Source organism: Argopecten irradians, chromosome 9 (assembly GCF_041381155.1).
Source record: "Argopecten irradians isolate NY chromosome 9, Ai_NY, whole genome shotgun sequence".
Classification (NCBI taxonomy): Eukaryota; Metazoa; Mollusca; class Bivalvia; order Pectinida; family Pectinidae; genus Argopecten; species Argopecten irradians.
Genome location: NC_091142.1, coordinates 24,283,847 through 24,304,459, shown reverse-complemented (window position 1 = coordinate 24,304,459; position 20,613 = coordinate 24,283,847). Strand labels below are relative to the sequence as shown.

Genomic DNA, 20,613 nt, shown 5'->3' with positions numbered 1-20,613 from the left:
CCTAGTATATAAAAATGCTTTGAAATAATAGACTCAATAAATAAATATTGATTAAAATAGTCCTACATTCCTAACACTTACTTCCCTTGCCCAACCCGGTTAATATATCCTGCAGTTAGTATAGGCCTAATCTTACACATCCGGAGTAGAATCTGGCGATTAGTATTGCCCAACACCAATATTCGAGTTGTCCCCCTTTATTTATGTATCGCTAGCAGACCGAGCGGACCATGGCTTTAATAATAGCGATTACAGAATACAGAAAAAAAGCCTCGTCATAGCGATGTGATACGTGTGTCTTGGCATTCGTCGATTCCTCGTAATATCAAACTTCAGGTAATGTAGCAGGCCCTAAGTCTTTGCACGTTAGGCCTAATCCCAGAAGCAGAGAGGTATTCGCAGACGAAAACAGTGTCAGAATGTGTTCGATTACATAATTGATTGACTTGATGAGATGAAGTTGCTTGCAAGTCGTCTCTATTGTCAAAAACGCGATAAACACAGTCTTTTTGCTGCCGCATTCGTACATTAACCGTTACTAGCAACAAGCACCTGCCCCCGATTATTGCGAAAAGGGTCAAGATTTATTTTGTCCCGTATTTTGACCCTTATAGCTATGCACAATGCAATATTTATGGATCATTTGGCCAGAATAGACTTATGCGCTTAAATCATTGATATATTGCTACAAGCCTATAGGCCTATTTAGACCAACCTGTTGTCATGCACATATGTATACATTTTTTTGTAAATCTGTAAATAGGCAAATTATGCAGCACTGTAAATGTGTAACAGGAGAGGAGAAAATGTAGCGGCCAGGCCGGGATTCGAACCCGGGACCCTCAGAATACTAGCCGAGTGCTCTACCGACTGAGCTACCTGGTCACCGATGATCGACCCAGTCCAATCCCGCTACACTCCTCCCTCCTTTTTCGAAGTCTTCGCCCCCAAAGACATACGAGACCCTTCCAAACACCACCACCGTGGGTTATTTAGTTGGGCGCCAATTCTGTAACAGGAGAGGAGAAAATGTAGCGGCCAGACGGGGATTCGAACCCGGGACCCTCCGAATACTAGCCGAGTGCTCTACCGACTGAGCTACCTGGTCACCGATGATCGACCCAGTCCAATCCCGCTACATATGTATATGTTGACAAATTTAAATTATGCTACAATTGTATCAACAACTTCATGTAGCTTTGATAATTTTCAATGACTTCCTTCAGTACATGTACATATATGCTTCCTGGACTAAAAATCAGAATGAAACTTACTTTGTGTAAAAGGAGCGAGTCGGTGAGGTTTGTATATAGTGTTAAATACAGTCTCCCCCTGTCACTTTTCTACACTGTAGACCCGGATTTATTTCCTGTTCGTGACACTCGACAGGAATAATATTTTCCCTGTTCTTCTACATATATGTGTAGAAGAACAGGGAAAATACACATTCCTGTCGAGTGCCCCGACCAGGAATCGAACCCGGGTCTCCAGCGTGGAAATCTACTGCTCTACCGACTGAGCGATTTTAAGAAGCATGCTCCGTCAGTTGAGTGACAGAGACCATATTTAAACACTATATACAAACCACATCGACCCACTCCTTTTACACTATTCCCCCTGTTTTTCTTGAGATTTCCTAAATCTCAACCCGAGACTCTTTTACCACCTACCATGGGATATTTTAGTTGGGCGCCAATGTAGAAGAACAGGGAAAATACACATTCCTGTCGAGTGCCACCGACCAGGAATCGAACACGGGTCTCCGGCGTGGAAATCTACGGCTCTACCGACTGAGCCAAAGAAACACTGATAATGTTAGTAAGCTAACTTTATGTATAATATAAGTGACTTGAGCGCTCACCAATATCATGTTTATTTCACTATTTACCGGTAGATATTTAGTATATTTAATTATGATCAAATTACTTTGAAAGATTATTTCAATTTCAGGATTGCTACATTTGAAGTGATCAGTCAATATTGGTGCATTCAGCCGTGAGAGGCTCAAGACTACCATGGCTAAATTAAATGGAACAGTAAACTCTGCCGGTATGGAGAACGGTGATTCGGACGTCCCCATGCTGGAGTTGGGTACACATACTTACACCTTACCAAAGCTGCGATATGTCAACATTTTTGGTTCCTTCCTTATAATTGATGCTGTTGTATCAGTCGTTCTTTGGTTGTGTGGTAAGAAAATATATGCATTACTGGTATATCTCTGAGCAATGGAAATCAAAATAAAATCTGTGCTTATACAACCTGTATATAGTTTAGAAAAATGCATTCTAATAGGGATGAACAGGAACTTTTATAAAATAAATGTGAAAATTAAAGCTTATGAAGAAAATTTGAATTTACAAGAATTACTGCAAATATAATTCTGAATTATTTTTCTGAAAGAAATATGGCAAAGTTTGGACAAATGGTACTTGACAACATTCATTCTACAAAAGGGGAGATAATAATCCTGTTTCGAAGGGGAGATCTATTTATTTTTATTCGTTAGGGGAGGTAATTCTGTGTTATTTCTTTGCAATAGGTGGCGACTCTCATTACTTTACACACAACATCACACATTTTACGCTGACAACGTCAGTGTTCGACCTTGCTGTTATATCAAGTGTCAAGTTGATCATCCTGTTTGGATTCGTTCTGCCATCCTTAGAAAATGCTTCATACAAGTTGATAGAGATTGATAGCATGACCCACAGACAACTAAAGGCAAAGAAGATCCATCTACATATAGGTCTGATTTTAATAACCGTTGGAGTGCTTGCTTTTACGTCTACAAAAGGGGCATTAATTTTACATGCATTCAGGAATACAGACAATTATATTGTGATGCACGCTACGTATAATGCTCTAGTCATCTTTGCGTTTGTCTGCAGTATTTTAGAAGTATTATTTGCACTTTCAAGCTTCATTATGATGCAGAGATTGAAAAGTGTAAGGATTCTGCATCGCTTTAATGATGACGGAGAGGAAATTGGAAAAGATGGTGAACCATTAAAAAGGAAAGTCACTATATCCAGATTGGCAGCTCTAGCAAAACCTGTAAGTTAATTCTAAAAAAGATTAATCATGTCAATTTACATATACTGATTTACTACAACTGATCATGAATCATAATATAATTAAATCATTATAATTTTATGGAGATACATATAAACTAAAATCTTACAATTACTTCACGTGTTTACTTTTTTTACTTAGAAAGTTCAACCTGGCTTAGCAACATTTGATCTGTGTATATACATATACAAGAATTCCTCATCACTGATCGGATAACTGATTTGGTAAAGCATCCAGCTGTATAGCTAGTGTTCACAGTTTTAAGTCCTCGTCAGGCGCCACATTTTCTCCTTTCCTATTACAATTTCTGTTATCTTTAGGAACTGGGCCTGTTAGGGTTCGCATCCATTGGCTTGCTGTTTTCCAGTGCCTCCCAGATGGTGGCGCCGCTGTTCTTTGGAAAAGTGGTAGACGCTGCTCAACATAGCATTAGTAAGTACCAAGTATATCAATGTGATACAGGTAGTTGTTGAACTTAAGTGATATACTTAATACTGGATATATTACTGGTAAAGAATCTGGGTGTTTTTATCCATTGCTTATGACATTAAAAGTACAAGACATGTTAATGAAAAAATGTAATATTTCAGGTGAGTTAACGAGAACTGTACTGATCATGCTTGGAATCTACCTGGTTGGAAACTTGTTTGGAATGATCCGTGCCTGGCTGTTCACTCTGGCAGGAATGAGACTGGTTGCTAGGTTACGTAAACGACTCTTCAACTCCATCATCCAACAGGAAGTGGCCTTCTTCGATGTGAATAGGTATAAACTAAAACCATGTATCAGTACTAACATCTATTGTCACTTATAAATCTCATGATAACATGTATAAAGTAATTATGACATGGCTTTCTTCTAGACTGCATAGGGAAGTTTGGATATTTATATAAACTTATAGAGCCCTCCATCTCAACCTGTACTGTACCTGGTAAATCGAGTGGGTCAACTGGTTAGCCCATTGTCAGAATAATGTACCTGGAGAAGGTGCTAATGTTTGGTGTCTTCAGCCACATGTGTGATTCATTGGGATGGCATGATTAAAAGGACAAGATTTCCTCTGTTGCAAGAAGATTCAACAAAAATATACTGAGTAGTCTTCGAAAACATGCACCACACGCTTCACTCATGCAACACACTGCATACTTGGGACACAGTCCTTAAATGACTCTGGCTATATTAAAAGGACATTAATTTAATCAAACAAACAAACAAGCAAACAAGGGTTGCAAGTTCAAAACACATGACTTTGTATACATGTGGGACAGTTTGAGTTTCTCAGCTCTCTCCAGCTTTACTCCAACTCTAATACCTGGCACATCCAAAAATGACTATGGCTGTCAATAAGACATTAAAAAATAAATCACACATGTAGCATTTACAAACCAGAAATGTAAAAGTACATCACATGAATTGCTGCTGGCTTTGCCAGACCCAATTTCTTGGTATAGTAAGACCTCATTTGTTCCAATTGAAGCAATGAACATATAGTGTTCACCCATTATTGTGGAATTCTTTTTGTTATCTAATAAGTATTAAGAGGTGTTAAAATTAAGCAGTAATTATAATCAATGTTAACAATGTTTTGTAATTACAGGACGGGCGAGCTCTGTAACAGGCTGTCATCAGATACACAAGTTTTACAGAACGCTGTCACGGTAAGTGTACCATATACCGTGGGTGTATACACCGGTACCTCTATAATAGCAGTTTTAAGATTTTGATAAAATCTCATTTATATAGTGTTGTAAAATGATACAATATTCATGTAGTTGGATATTGAAAACCTTTGAGGTTTTTAATTTTTAGCTCGCCTATTCAAAGAATAGGGGGAGCTAATGTTGTCACCCCGGCGTCGGCGTCAGCGTTGGCGTCCCATTTCACGTTAAAGTTTTTGAGCAAGTTTCTGTTTCGTCAATTGTTTAAGCTTAAGTCATCATAAATGTTTATGATTTTATTTTCCTAATGTGTATGGATGCTGAACGTGATAAAACAACCAATTTGGGGTCCTTTAGGGGGGTTTTTGAGTCTGTTAATTTGTCATATTTCCATGTTAAAGTTTTTGAGCAAGTTTCTGTTTCGTCAATTGTTTAAGCTTAAGTCATCATAAATGTTTATGATTTTATTTTCCTAATGTGTATGGATGCTGAACGTGATAATACAACCAATTTGGGGCCCTTTAGGTTTTTTTTTGAGTCTGTTAATTTGTCATATTTCCATGTTTAAATAGTAAATACTTGAACATCAACTTCTTCTGAATAGGCGAGCTTCGCTGTTCTCCAACAGCTCTTGTTAAAAGTGCAATCTTATATTTGGAAGTTAAGGTTGAGTAATAAGTGTTAATATTTGCTTAACTCTGCTCATATGATTTAGTCATAAAATTCTGCAATATGTCTTGAATGTTTCATTTCCTTTTTCTGTTTCTTTTTTAAATTTTAAGTATGATGTATTTGTAATTAGTCAATTTCATCCATTTCAGGTCAATATGTCCATGTTAGTTAGGAATATACTGCAGCTGATTGGCTCTTTAGGATTCATGTTTTACCTGAACGCCTCGTTAACAGGTGTGCTGTTATCGGTGGTACCAATTGTGTCACTTGGAGCTGTCCAATATGGTACGTACAATCAACACTGTAGAGTTATATCATGCCATATCAGTCAACAGTCAAAACTCATTTTTATGAGGTGTTGAGACCAACCTGTTGAACTAACTTGAAGGCTGAAGGCCGACAGAACATTTCATAGGGTAGGCCTCAACACAAAAGGAAAAGAGTTTTAACTGTTCACTAGGGCTGGATCAATATAATGATATACCGATACGTATCGGTTTTCGGCAGTGTATCGAATATCGATACACAAACATGCTGTATATTGCTGTATCGTTTTAACAACTCATCCTACTGTTTTCTTTATAGAAATAGGAAACTCCAAACAAAATTTATTCTGAAACATCATTCGAGTAACAACATTTCAATCAAAAGGAAGTGTTTAAAGTATCTGTGTCACCTAGATGGATTAGAAATGCCTTTTCATAACTAAGAATACGAATTGACAGATATTAATTAACACAGATGATAAACCCAATCAAATGTTTGGTAGATTTTTTTCCTGGTTATAGAATATTTTATCAATATTGTCTTTTATTGCCACAATATTCGAAATACAAGGGTCAACTGAATTTGGAAAAGAAGTCCACTGTATCGTCAATATGTATTGTGTATTGTTTCAGTGTATTGTCAATATGTATCTTATCGTCTTAGACATTCCAATACCCAGCCCTGCTGTTCACTGATAAGGCATGAAACAACAGTTTTGTTATCTCAATACAGTCCAGAAACCTGATAATGAATTAGCAATAAAGCAGTATTGATATTTTTCAATACGGTAGGCAGTAAAGAAATACTAGACTTAGAGATTTTATTACTTTGTCTGTACTACCATGAAATGCCAAAAAAATTAATTTAGCAATCTGCGGCTATTTGATAAAATAGCCTGGTAGAAAATTGCTACCTTTACATAAAAGGATGACTGGCCTAAAGATTGAGACAATCTTCAAAAAGGAAATACAGCATTGTGGTGTATTGGTAGAAATATTGAAATCTATGTTAATAACAAATTCTAAATATTATGAGGATATTATAAAGTTGTTTTGCTTTGTATGACAGGAAAGCTTTTGAAAAAATTGAGGAAGAAGTTCCAGGATAAGTTAGCTGATGCTGGGACTATGGCTGAGGAAAGTTTATCAAGTCTTCGGACAGTGCGGACATTTTCAGCAGAAGGAAAGGCGGGACATATGTACGGTGTGGAAATCGACGAGAGTTACAATGTCGGCAAAAAACTTGCTTTAGTCACAGGTTAGTTTGTTAGTCGATTTATCATGTTAGCAAAAAAAAAAAAAAAAAAAAAAAAATTGACATTGATATTACTACAAAATAGGCCATATATGGTCATCATCAGACACTAGCTATAGCTTTATAGAACAGATGGTGGTAGCTTTGCTCCTAAAATTACATTCAGTAATTACAGATAACACACTCAAGTACAGACAATAAATTTAACTGCATATTGAATTTCAGGTAAATATTTACCATATATTGCCAGTCTGCGAATTTAAGCACTATTCCGATGCCCACGACTAGTAATTTTATGGCCAGACTAGTGCTAATTGTGATAAACTAGTCCGATTGGACTAGTGGTTTCCCTCCCAATTAAAATTGTTTGAAAATACTATATATGCAGTGGTCAATTGCATTTTCAGCACATTTTAAGTGCATTCAGACTGTTCTTTGGGAAAAAATCGTAAATTATGATTACAGAAGTGCTGAGGCAAATCGGCAATAAATTTATTTTGGACTAGTGTTTAAATAGCCAGACAAGTAAAAATTGAGGTTTATTAGTCCAAAGGACTAGCAGTGAAAAAAGTTAAGTCACAGACTGCATTGCATTACCATTGAATTTATATGTTTGCTGACAGGGAGTTAATTTGGTTGGTTTGTTCGTAAATGAAGTTAGACTTTTAGTTACTACCACTTGGCACTTCCTGAATCTTGGTAGTAATAGATGTGTTACTATTGCCTCTTTTCTCAACACGGACCAGACACCGGCCACGGTGGAGTTGTTTAATTATAGTCAAATTCAGTTGCCTAAATATTTATAAATGACCAATACTCTCTAATTTCAAAATACATACAGCAAGCTTTCTTAACCTATCAGCAGGTTTTATATTGTACTGTAAGATAGATGCATTTTCTGATTCCATTCTTTGATTCAAATGTATACCTGTCTTGACCTTTCGTTTTGTAGGGGGGTTCACTGGTGTTATCGGGACAGTAGCTTATGGCGCTATCTCAGTCGTGTTGTGGTACGGAGGAAAGTTGGTGTACGACAATGAACATGGCACACCGACTGGCTTGACACCTGGTATTCTAACTTGTAAGTAAGGGCAGATAATTCAAGAGTTTTAATTATTAGAGTGTTCATATCGTCTGTCTTTATTGTTTCAACAACATAATGTTATGTAATTATATTCAGAATATATACCTAATTCTGATTCCCTATATTAATTTCATTTAGTTTCTTAGACCAGTTGGTAACAACATGTCAAATTAAAATGTACATGTAATAGTTTTGGTGAAATAAAATTCTGTCGCAATTTCCATCTTGAACAAAATGTTGGCTCAATCATGATAAATACATGATTTGTTATAATTACGATCTCAGCAATATGCAAATGATATTTTACTACAAGTATTCTAACATGAAATGTCAAACTAAGACTACTTTTAATTCAGAATTATTACTGTATGTTTTTTTTTGTTTTGTTTCAGCGTTCTTACTGTATACACTACAAGTGGCTTTGGCTTTTACTTTCACCACAGCACTCTATGGGGACTTCATGCAGGTTAGATGAGAAATAATTATTATACATGTACTAGATATAGTCATGTAGTAAATCACATGTACAGCAAAAATGTTTTGCAAAAATACTTTGATTAAAATTTTAAAATCTGCATTAAACTTCAAATTGTTAAGTTTGTCTCCATGAAAAAGAAGTTAACAAAGAGTATAATTATGGTAACAAAGAGTATAATTATGGTAATAAAGAGTATAATTATGGTTTAACAAATTAAATTAACGATGTGCAGTAAATGTGTGTATTATCAAAAACCAGGCATTTATTTCATTACTGTACAGTTAAAGGTTTGATTTCAAACTACAATTATAAAAGTATTCATTATGATAGGGAAGATACTGTACATTAATTATTAAATAAATTCTAATCATGTTTTTGCTTAATTGGTATACCCTATATATTCTAATATATTTGATTTGTTAAGGATCTAAATAAAATCTTTGTTTTCTTTTCTACAGGCCGTTGGAGCTTCTGTCCGAATATTTGATTTGTTGGACCGTCAACCTAAGGTCTCCAATGAGAATGGAATTGTCCTTGGTTCAATAGATGGAAGTAAGTTGACCATTGTATAAGGTTACGGGCATTGAAATATTTTACTGACTTGAAGAAAAGAAAACATGAAAGTTTTCCTTGATATAACCCTATACAGTAAAATATGTTTATAGCAGCGAATACATAGTTATAGTGTAGTAGTAATTTTCATTCCCCATCATGGTCCCTATAAGAAGTCTATGATGTGTGTATAACAAACTATGTATATAATGAAGTGATTTTGGTGGTACCCAGAGGTTTGTTATAAGTATGTTTTCTGTTCAGTATATATGTTATGGATTTGCTTTATCATCTGATTATAGGGAAAATTCAGTTTAAGAGTACATTAAAATTTGCACATATTTCAGAAACAAACCAGCTCTAAAAGAAACTAAATTTTAACTGTGATATGTCGGAAAAGCCCACTATAGTGAAATGTATGTGAAATGTCCAAACTCGCTTTCTGTCCGCCATTACACATAGTGGTCAGACGTTTTGTATGGCGAACCCTGGCCCTTGCTAATGTAGTAAAAAAAATTGTCTAGTACTACTCAAATGCCTCTTACATTAGTGTGTTAACCTTATTAGATGCATGTTCTTGTCTAAAATAATTTCACCAACTCCTCAGTGGTTATGTATTGCATTTGTTTAACATGCGTGACTTTGGCTCAGGGTATGGGTATATCTAGCGTACATGATGTACCTGCTTAATCATATTGATCAACAATTTGGAATTTCAACAGTATCAATCAAAATACTTAACAATGTCATGAAATTTGTCAATATTTCTTGTTATATGTTTCATAATTTAGAAAAATACATTTATGTCAGACTTTGCTTTGTGGTTATGCAACAGAATTAGCCTCATTGAATTGTCCCTTTAATAGATATTTACTGCCTATGATATAAAACTCATAACCATATTGTGTGTTTCAGGAGTGCAGTTTGACAATGTTAAGTTCACCTATCCATCTCGGCCAGAAACTGAAGTTCTCAAGGTCAGTTATTTCTTGATTTCACATTTTTATTATTTAATAAAGTTATCACATAATCTAACTTTATCCAGTTGATTCGCGGTGTGATATTTTGTAAACCTTATTAATGTAATACACACATGTAAGACCTGCAGTGTTTTACATGGTACTGTATGTTTGTTACAAGAATAGCACAACAGTGCTAATGCTGTACTTTAATTGTACTGATATGCGACGTTAAATAAAATTTCTTGAATCTTGAAAAATAAATATTTTTGTATCACAGGGCATATCGTTTACTTTGGAGCCAGGGAAGGTGTTGGCCCTGGTGGGGCCCTCTGGGGGAGGAAAATCAACCATTGTCAATCTGATCGAGAGATTCTATGATCCTGACTCTGGTGTTGTGACTCTAGGTTTGTATAGATAACTTCATTTAAACTATGATTATCATATATAATGTCTCTCCGAGTTCCTTTTAATAAACTAGGCCAGTATTCAGTAAAACATGGTTATAATAAACTTGCTTAAATGAAATTCATGGTTAAAATGAAGTATAATTAACTGATTGCCAGGCAGTATTTAGCCATGTCTCCGTGCATGCAAACACACTTGTACTATTGAATTTCCTTAAAAGGTAAACGTCGATGCATGCATAATATGAAATTAGATTTGTTTTACTGTATTGAGTCATTACAATCAAACTTGGCACCTATTAACCAGTGAATTTAAATGTAAAAAAAAACACCAACAATTTAGGAATGAAATTCATAAGCCAGTCCATCATTGGTCAATCGCAATTCAAATCCCAGCTAGGTTATATAATTAGAAGCCAGGTACTGACTGCTGGAAACATTGGTCGTTTTTCTCTGAGTACCCTGGCTTTGATCTACTATCAAAACCAGGCATGTCCTTAAATGATACTGACTGTTAATAGCTTAGGTTGAACAAAACAATTAAAAAAACTCATTGACAATATGAAACTGATGTAATTATTTTTTCAGGAGGTAACGATCTGCGTGAGTTGGAGCCACGTTGGTTCCGTCAGAAGATTGCCATGGTCAGTCAGGAGCCTACACTGTTTGCCTGTAGCATCAAGGAGAACATCGCCTACGGCAACACAAAGGCTTCCGATGCTGAGGTGAGTTTTCTGTTTCATAAGTATAGTGTCCTAAGTGTTCATATTACTTCCTCTTTGCATATTACAGATTTATCTCCCTTGCAGCCAGGTGTTGATTGTGACGCTATCACTTTGTAAACAAATTCTTTCTCTTTAAACTCATATAAACCTTGATGCGGCAATCAGTATACCTACTACAAGGGTAGATAACTCTGTAATATGCAAAGATAACCAGAAATACAGCTTTATGTATGTCTATATTGATGTTACATTAAGGTTATTATCTCTGAGAAACAGTAGTTGGACTTCAGTGGTAGGGACCATTGGTAACGTCATGGCATGTAAATTGTATTTTAGGGAATTTCCAGCCATTTTCCATACCCGAACCTTTGTTAGATAACTTTAAGAACTAGTCATCATTGCAAAAAACTAACTAAAAGCAAACACAACCTACTACTTTGTTTATTGGCATTATAATTATGATGACCAGAAAAGCATTCTTTGCTCCCTACAGATCCAGGAGGCAGCTAAACAAGCCAATGCCCATGGGTTTATCAGCGAGTTTGAGAAAGGTTACGAGACATTAGTCGGAGAGCGGGGAATACGACTGTCAGGTGGACAGAAACAGCGTATAGCGATTGCACGTGCTCTGATAATGGATCCAGTCCTTCTGCTTCTAGATGAGGTTTGATTTTCTTCTTTCAATCTAGAACCAGGAAAAAAAATATTTCCCTCAGAAAATCTGTCTACATATGATATTCTATAGAAAATATGTTGGAATTCAAGAGACTTAATGTTTTGAGATATATTATGCAAGGTGAAGACTGCATCTGATTTCATCAGATTGAGTTTACGTAATAACTGCAGCCTGCAAGAGAAAGATTGATCCCTAGCTATATAAAGGTACTATATGAATGTGTATATGAATTACAAACGGCTTGGATGTTTGTATATTATTCCAGATTCACAACCACGCAGTGGTTTGCTAAAAGATTGTTGTTTAATTTACCAGGCGACTAGTGCTTTAGATGCAGAGAGTGAACATCTAGTCCAAGAAGCTGTTGAACGAGCTATGAAGGGACGCACAGTTATCGTGATAGCTCATAGATTATCTACTGTCAGGAATGCTACACAGGTAAACTTCCTCTCAAAAAGACCACAAACTGATGGATTACTCTCTATATTAAAGGTCTTTTACGGAGGTTATTGTCAAAGGTCATATGAGAAGGTCTGTGTCAAAGGTCAAGAATAGGGAGAGGGTCACTGTTAGAGGTTAAACTTTGAGATCAGTTACAAGCCCAATACATGAGGTTGCACATAAAAGAGATTATTAGTTATTACTGTAGGAAGATGGTTATGATACAAGGTGTTTTCACTGTCTCAACCGAAAAGTATAATAAGGGGAGGTCAGTGTAATTAACTTTCCGCTGCATATATAGCATAACAATTTTCATAAGTATTTTACTGTATAATTACACATGATCCTGTAGGTTCAGAAAGTTACAAAATTAATGTGTAAAAACACCCTATAACCTACTAATTATATGTCTTTACATAATTTTGTGGTTTAAAGCTTGCATTATATGAAAGTATTTTAGGTGTAGAATTATTTGTGGCAGGCTTATGAAACACTGTTTCTAATAAATGTATATTTAAATATATTTCGTTCTTTTCATATTCATGGTTTTACTAAGTTCTGAAAGTTTACACAGCATTTATTTAGTGTAATACTGTACTTATTCCTTCTTCCTTGTCCCCTCAGGTGATAGTGATAGACAAAGGCATTGTGGCAGAGAGTGGTACACATGATGAACTTATTTCTAAGGACGGTGTATACAAACGTCTCGTCCTTCGCCAACTCATGGCTGGCACAGCCTCCTTAAATGGGATTACACAAGAGGACGAGGAAACGGATAACAAAAATAGTACAGTCTTCACTATAGGTGACAATGAACCTCTACCTCATCACTGACATACATAGCATTAGACGAGTTAATTTGTTTTATCATATTCTGTTAATTTTTGTCATATTTAATTATTTCATTGTTACAAAAAGTTGTGTAATATTATGCAAATGTTTGTCTAATTTATTGTCATAAAAAAATCAAGACCTGATATACAATGAAAGCTTAATAGTTACTCAATGGTTTTTGAATGGCATTCTAACCTGGTAGTACTTGATACTTCACATTTATTTTATACAGCTGGATCAAATTAGATTTCTGAATTCATAGATAAAAAAATTATGTGAAAATTTAAAGTACATGGTCTCATATTAATTACTAGCTATCACTGTGAACTTCCACCGTACACAAGTTTCATATCAAATGATGACTTCTATCATACTTCCATATACACTTGATAACAAGAGATCGATAGGAGTTGTAAGTTTTATGAAATTGAAAAATAGTCAAATAGATCAGTTATAAGTTGCTATATTAACATATGACATGTATGAAAACAAGTTGAAAATTTGATATGCTACACAGGTAATATTTCTTCACATGAAATTCATTTGAATTTTACGTGAACCGGGGCAAAAAAGTGAATTTCACATGAACTTCACGTGAAATTCAAGTGAAATGTTTTCATATGAAATTCACTTGAAGAAATATTGCCTGTATATATACAACACCTACGATTTCTATTACGATACGTCTTATATAAGACAAACAAATAAGCTTAAGATGACATAGCACTTCAATTATGACATTGACATCAAAATATTGTTATTAATCATGTTAAAAAATGTTTGACAGACATATGATCTATCTTCAGGGTAGAATTATTTATGTGATTCATGTAATTGAAGTTAATAATTTTTTATTTCAACTTTTCGTAAAGATCACTTAAAAACTATCACTAGGTATTTTTCTGTAGTATTTCTCCTTTATTATTGTTCGACATACTCATCAGAAAAATATTGGCATATGTATACATGTCAATAATTGTCAGCAGTGAAGCATCTTTAATTAAATACCTTTGTTTTAAATATGATTTTCATTATACTTGCTCATTGAGAGGTATATGATTAATATGGTTTATGGTGAAATAATGAAATAACCCTGCCTTGTTTCCTACAAAGCGGTTTTGTATTTACATAATATTATTCATTAAGAAAATATTAGATTATCTCCCCCTAGTTTCACAGCTAGAATCAATTGATTGTTGCAAAGATCAAAATTACTCTACATTGGTGGCAATTAAGCCGAATGTTAATGATCTATAATTGTACTTTTGCAGGAACTTATTTTCTCCAATTGGGTACTCATTATGACTTTTTACAGTTTTAACCTGAATTCTCATATCCATTGGTGTTAAAATGTGTAAATCCCCTAGTTTGAAAACTAGAATCATACATATTGATCAAAATTCTTATTAAGACTGTGAAGATATATCCACATATATCCGGGCTCTCAACACCAGAATATTACGAAAATTTATTTTGTACAGTTTCATTTTCAACCATTTTACAATTACATTGCTATATTTTTGTTTTGTACCGGTATATCCTCTATCTGAACCAAAAGTTGCCGGTCAAAGGACCAGCTACATGAAAAAATTGTCTGGCCGACTATAAAGTTGCCAGTCATGGCCAGACGGATAGGCTGATCACATTTATTCTAAAGATAAAGTCTAATATTTCCTCTAATTAAATGTTGTTGTTTTTTTCTGGTGAAATTAAAGTTTTGTATTAAAATAATGTTCATTTAAACTGACCATTGGATTCTTGGCTTTATTGTAAATATCATGAAAGTAAATTATCTTCCCCTAGTTTTAAAGCCAGAACCATGCAGACATACCCTTTTATTATAGAAATCAAAATTATTCTAGAGACTTGTAACAAGTCCAATGAGATAAATAATTATGTATATGGGTTTTTTTTCATGTCCTCAAAAAGTGAAACTTGTAATTGGCATAATAGGCATTTGGTATTAATAATGTTTGGTTTGAATGAGGGATTGATTTGTTTCAATTTGATGCATGCATGATTCTTTATTGTTATGATGTAGCATTTAATAATGTTTTTGTAAATGTAAGCATAAATCAATTCAATCAGTGAAATTAATGAAAAAATATCAATATATAGCTCTAGTAATAACATCATAAGATTGTCCTTATGAAAACCAATAATATATAGTGATAAAACTTTATGATAGAGAGGTGCTTTCCATGAAAAAATCTTGCCCAATCCTTAATGAAAATAACCTGATGTAATAGCTTATAATATTATAATACACAATGATTTAAGCTAAATTCAACCAAATTTGGTATATAGCTTTATATTAATGAGATCTCTGATGAGTTTGATAATGGTCAAAATCCGTCAATATTTGCAAGAGTTATGGGACTTTAAAATTGTCAAAACAGAAAAATCCATGGTTTCCGCTCGATAACTTAAATATTTATCTCCAATTTCAACCAAATTTTATAAATTGTTTAACATCAATGAGATCTTGGATGAGTTTGATAATGGTCAAAATCTGTCAATATTTGTAAGAGTTACGGGACTTTAAAATCGTCAAAACAGAAAAATCCATGGTTTCCGCTCGATAACTTAAATATTTATCGTCCAATTTCAACCAAATGTTTTAAATTGTTTAACATCAATGAGATTTTGGATGAGTTCAATAATGGTCAAAATCCGTCAATACTTGCAAGAGTTACGGGACCTTAAAATAGTCGAAACATGGCTTCCGCTGGAAAACTTTAGTATTTATTGTCCCATTTCAACCAAATTTGGTATATTGCTTTATATCAATGAGATCTTAGATGCTTCTCAAAATCCATCAATATTTGCAAGAGTTATGGGACTTGATTACTTCACCTAAATTATTAACAATATTTTCAATTGTAAATAACTATTTTTTGTGATTCTGTGCAGGCGATACATCCACTTCCGTGGAATTCTTGTTACTTGAAAGAACAAACGGGGTCAAAAACTTGACTTTCAGTCACGATATTCACGTCTTATATTTTTTTTTGATTAACTGTGTCCGTGATGTGTGTCTGTATGTATAATGTACGTACCTTTACATGTATCAGTTGTTTTATTTAATGATTGACATGCATCAGTGTGTTGAATTATGTTATTTTTACATCAGTAAGTTTGTGCCATTTTTGATCACCACCTCTCAAAAGGTGTGCCTTTTTAGGTCACCTGAGACGAAGTCTCAAATGACCTATTCTAATCGTCTTTTGTCCGTTGTCGTGCGTCGTCCGTCGTGTGTCCGTAAACAATTTACATTTTCGACTTCTCCAAAACTGCTGAAGCAATTTCAATGAAATTTTGCACAAACCTTCTAAGGCATAAGGCCAAGGAGCTATGGGAGGGGCCAAAATGGGTAAAATTGACTAAAATTTCAAAAATCTTCTTCTCCACTTACAGATGTGATGGAATTAAATACTCTTCATAGATGGAAAGGTCCTAAGGTCTTTTACAAAAGTTGTGAATTATATGACCCTGGGGTCTCAGGTTTCCCCCTGGGGAGGGAGTTAAATTTACTATAGTTTATATAGGGAAAACACATTTTTGAGTATTATTTGATCATTTGTAATAGGAAATGAGTCAAATATTGTCAGAATTATCAGTATGAGATGGCCATTGAATCTTATTATCAAATTTTCCATGACTGATCCCCAGGGGCCTTTGGGGCAGGGCCAAAACGGGTCAAATAGGCTAAAACTTCAAAAATCTTCTTCTGAAATTCTGGAACTGGTAGAATCAAATACTCTTCATAGATGGAAAGATCTTGAGGTCCTTTACAAAAATTGTGAATTATATGACCCTGGGGTCTCACGTTTCCCCCTGGGGAGGGGGTCAAGTTTACTATAGTTTATATAGGGAAAAACACATCTATGAGCATTTTTTGCTCAATTTTCATAGGAAATGAGTCAAACTTGTTTAGAATTATTAGCCTGAGATAACATTTTAATATCATATCTATATTGGTCCTGGTCAACCCCCTCGGGGCAGAGGGGCAAGGCCAAAAGGGGTCAAAATGGTAATTTCAAAAATCTTCTTTTTGAAATCACAGATTAGATGGAACCAGATACTCTTGATAGATTGGAAGGTCTTAAGGCCCTTTACAAAAATTTGTGAATTTCATGGCCCTGGGATCTCAGATTTTCCCTTGGGGAGGGGGTCAAATTTACTATACCAACTAGTTTATATAGGAAAAACACATTTAGGAACATAATTTGCCTAGTTTTCATAGAAAATTAGTCAAGAAATTAGTCAATCTGGGTAAGAATTTTTAGCCTGAGATAGCATTTTAACATTATATCCATATTGGTCCTGGCCGACCCCCAGGGGCCAGAGGGGTGGGGCCAAAAGGGGTCAAAATGGATAACATTTCAAAAATCTTTCTTCTGAATTCACAGATTTGATGGAACCAAATAATCTTCATAGATTAAAAAGTCAAATTTATAAAATCACTGACTGACTTCAAGGGCCTGATGGGCAAATATATAGTGTTTATATGCATGTCTTTGTTTCATTCTGTATCTGAACTCAGGTGACCGTTAAGGCCCATGGGCCTCTTGTTTGATATTTGTCTCAAAGTGATATTTTGTCCTATAAAACAATAGAGGTTTATCATTAATTAATCAATATTGAAAAGTCTTTCACTTTTTCAGTGTATCAGTGCATGCATGTATAAGGTATTGTGATTTCTATTATAATTACTGGGTATTTGAAAAAAAAATTAATGATACCAGAGTTTCAACAAATTATTAATTATTATCTCTATTTGCATATTACAGAATTACCTCCCTTGCGGCAGGTATTGATTAAATGTGATGTAATGTTTGCAAGCGTAACATCATGTTTGTGGTTTTGTATTTTTAATTTTGTATTTTAATGAGATTTTTTTTCTCTAAATGTCTAAATGACTAGGAATATCAGGTACCAGTTAAAGTGAACAGTCGGGCAAGGATGGCTAAAGTCGGTAAAAATGATGTGAGTGTATCCAGTAGAATTTCTTATGAAATAGATAAATAAAATATCTCGTCAAAATCTGTCTGCGTACGAAGAAATTAATTTAAAGTACAGGAATCCTAAAACGTCCTCTCGGCTGACTATGTCCGTGGTTACATTTCCACGCAGCCTCACTTTCAATGCTTTCAACTTTTCTTTATTTCAATGGTCAGAACTGGGAAACGTAAGCAGAACTTGACCGTCGTTTTAATATGTGAGAACTTTTGGAAGGCCAATGAACGCATTTAGACTGAATTTCTTTGCCCAACTATTCACTTTAAACACTTATAAGTTTGTGTGATACAAGATATATGTGGAACTGTGATAAACATTTTTGTTGATAACTCTATGTATACTAGGTGTTGTTTGCTCATTGTATTCACTCTTATTTTAGGCATTAAATGTTTGAGAACAATATCCAGGTGATTTCGGCTGGTTTTTTTAATTGCATTTTAATTGCATTTTCAAATGCTCTGACAGTGAAAAAGTAAAACGTGTTTAGAAATACTTCTTTTCAAAAATGAGTCATGTTACAAGCAGCCTTGAATGGAAATCATATTGTATGGTTGTTTGTTTGATTGAAGTTTGAAACATGCAGTCATGGATGAAAATTATGGTATGATTATTTGTTTGGTTTTTCCAGAAACATGTATTAGATATACATTGTATAAAGGATCTTACATGAGTGTTCATTTCATATGAGATTTTTTGAAACGAGTCAAAGAAGTTTTTATTTTTGCGAGCCATGGCGAGCAAAAATTAAAACTTCGAGATGAGTTTCATAAAAATCTCATATGAAATGAACGCAAATGTAAGATACTTTTTATCACACATCCACAAAGACCTACATAACAAAGAATTTAACGTCTAAATGTATTTTGAAAATCCAGTAGAAACCACTATTTTGTCCTGACGTCCTTGTATCCTGACTTCACATCATTTTTCCTGACGTCATCTTTTTGTTTCTGCCTGAGTCACAATGAATTTTCAGCCAATGAAAATCGCTCTAGGTAATATATATTAGACTTGTGACCTATGCAAAGATATTACACGGGCGAAATCACTGGATAGCAGGTGGATGATGTGATAAAAGATTATATGTATATATTTTTCTGGTGTTACTTCCTATTACTGCCGTAATAGTCAGCTGGTCGAGGAAAGCCAGAATATGTTGAAAAATCACAAGCTAACAGTCAGTACCTGAGGGCAACTGTCTTATAAATAATAATAGGATTCAAACTCGTGACCCAGAGGTGAAGGACTTGTGATATTATATCAAGACAATACATTGTAATTATAACTGAGCACTGGCTTACGTCTGTGAAACAATAGGATTTAACCGGGTTGTTTACCAGACTAAATAACTGTTTATAACATAGCAAAGCATCCTAAGGGCTCTCTTCCCAATGTTCTATAACCATCATCCCAGCCCCTGATGTGCATCATCAGTATCAGACACGGCACATGCATGACCAGGACTGTGGACCCTTTACATGGGTAATTAACACCCTAGGGGTTGCAGGTGACAGTGGTCTATTAGTCAGATACAATAACTCACCTGTGATTTGTACAGTTACCTCTGATAAACATCCCTAGTAATGATGGATTATAGTTTCGATATTAGCAATTGTACATGCAGTAAAAGGGAATTCAATCACAGCCGTTTGGCTATATATACATAATATTGACATACATGTAGTATTACATATAGAGAGAAAAATTTCCATAGAGTCAAACATCTGTGATTCAATGGTTGATTTTAGACACTGTTTGAATTTATCCATTCATTCATTTCAGAGGAAAACGGCTGACATTTGATTATGAATTTGAACATTTACTTGATGTAAAAAAAGATGCATCTGTAATCAAAAACTGCATGCTAATGATATAATTATTTTTGTTTTATTGTTATTTGCTTGTAGTTATGTATACAAGCCGTAGTTATGCTGTTACAATGAATGAAGATATATTAATGTAAAAGCACCAGTGATATGACATACAAATGTAATTACAATGTACGTATAGCTCTCCAAAATTACTAGTACACATGTTCGGTGTTCTCTCAACACCGACTTGCTGTATTCTAACTATTTTCTATAATATTATATATATTAATAGATTATTAAAGTTTATTGTGTGAACAATATTATACACATTGTATATATATATTCCTGTTAAATGTAAAATTCATTAATTTGCTTTTTATGCAATGGAAAATAAACCAAATTCAGATTCATGAAAATTGAAGATGAAAAACACATACAAAAATAAGAACTTTATTATTAATAGTATCTTTACAAGTAATTTTTGTTAAAAGATTGGCCAAATTGCCAAATAAAAAAAAAAAGTTGGACAAACGGAGGGAAAAAGATATTTCGATTATTTAATGAGCTAGTATAATGTTACCAATATTTATCATATTTCATAGGATTCACAAAATATATAGGTAGAGCTTTTAAATATTTAGTTAAGAGGTTTTGTATCATGGTTTTATAAAAAGTGCCAAAAGAAAGACAGATAATGC

At 34.3% G+C, this 20,613-nt stretch overlaps 1 protein-coding gene and 1 non-coding gene across 2 annotated transcripts; one reads left to right on the top strand and one right to left on the bottom strand.

Annotated features, from left to right (window-relative positions):
- Positions 1-196: 196 nt before the first annotated feature.
- Positions 197-14,804, top strand: LOC138331841 (uncharacterized). Its single transcript, XM_069279667.1, has 17 exons — positions 197-336; positions 1,951-2,190; positions 2,543-3,057; positions 3,396-3,507; positions 3,666-3,840; positions 4,673-4,733; positions 5,555-5,690; positions 6,741-6,929; positions 7,879-8,007; positions 8,403-8,476; positions 8,947-9,040; positions 9,956-10,017; positions 10,280-10,406; positions 10,995-11,131; positions 11,625-11,795; positions 12,123-12,245; positions 12,873-14,804. The coding sequence occupies exons 2-17, from the start codon at positions 2,016-2,018 to the stop codon at positions 13,080-13,082; spliced, it is 2,490 nt and encodes an 829-aa protein (XP_069135768.1). The 5' UTR covers positions 197-336; positions 1,951-2,015; the 3' UTR covers positions 13,083-14,804.
- Positions 813-885, bottom strand: Trnat-agu (transfer RNA threonine (anticodon AGU)). The gene has a single exon. It is a non-coding gene; the product is annotated as a tRNA-Thr (tRNA).
- Positions 14,805-20,613: the final 5,809 nt, after the last annotated feature.

Bases quoted from the DNA above. Each gene is read 5' to 3' on its own strand.
- LOC138331841 (XM_069279667.1), top strand. From the start codon at position 2,016: ATGGCTAAATTAAATGGAACAGTAAACTCTGCCGGTATGGAGAACGGT. The intron at 9,041-9,955 runs GTAAGTTGACCA...TGTGTGTTTCAG, and splicing joins CCTTGGTTCAATAGATGGAA to GAGTGCAGTTTGACAATGTT. The intron at 10,407-10,994 runs GTTTGTATAGAT...TTATTTTTTCAG, and splicing joins CTCTGGTGTTGTGACTCTAG to GAGGTAACGATCTGCGTGAG.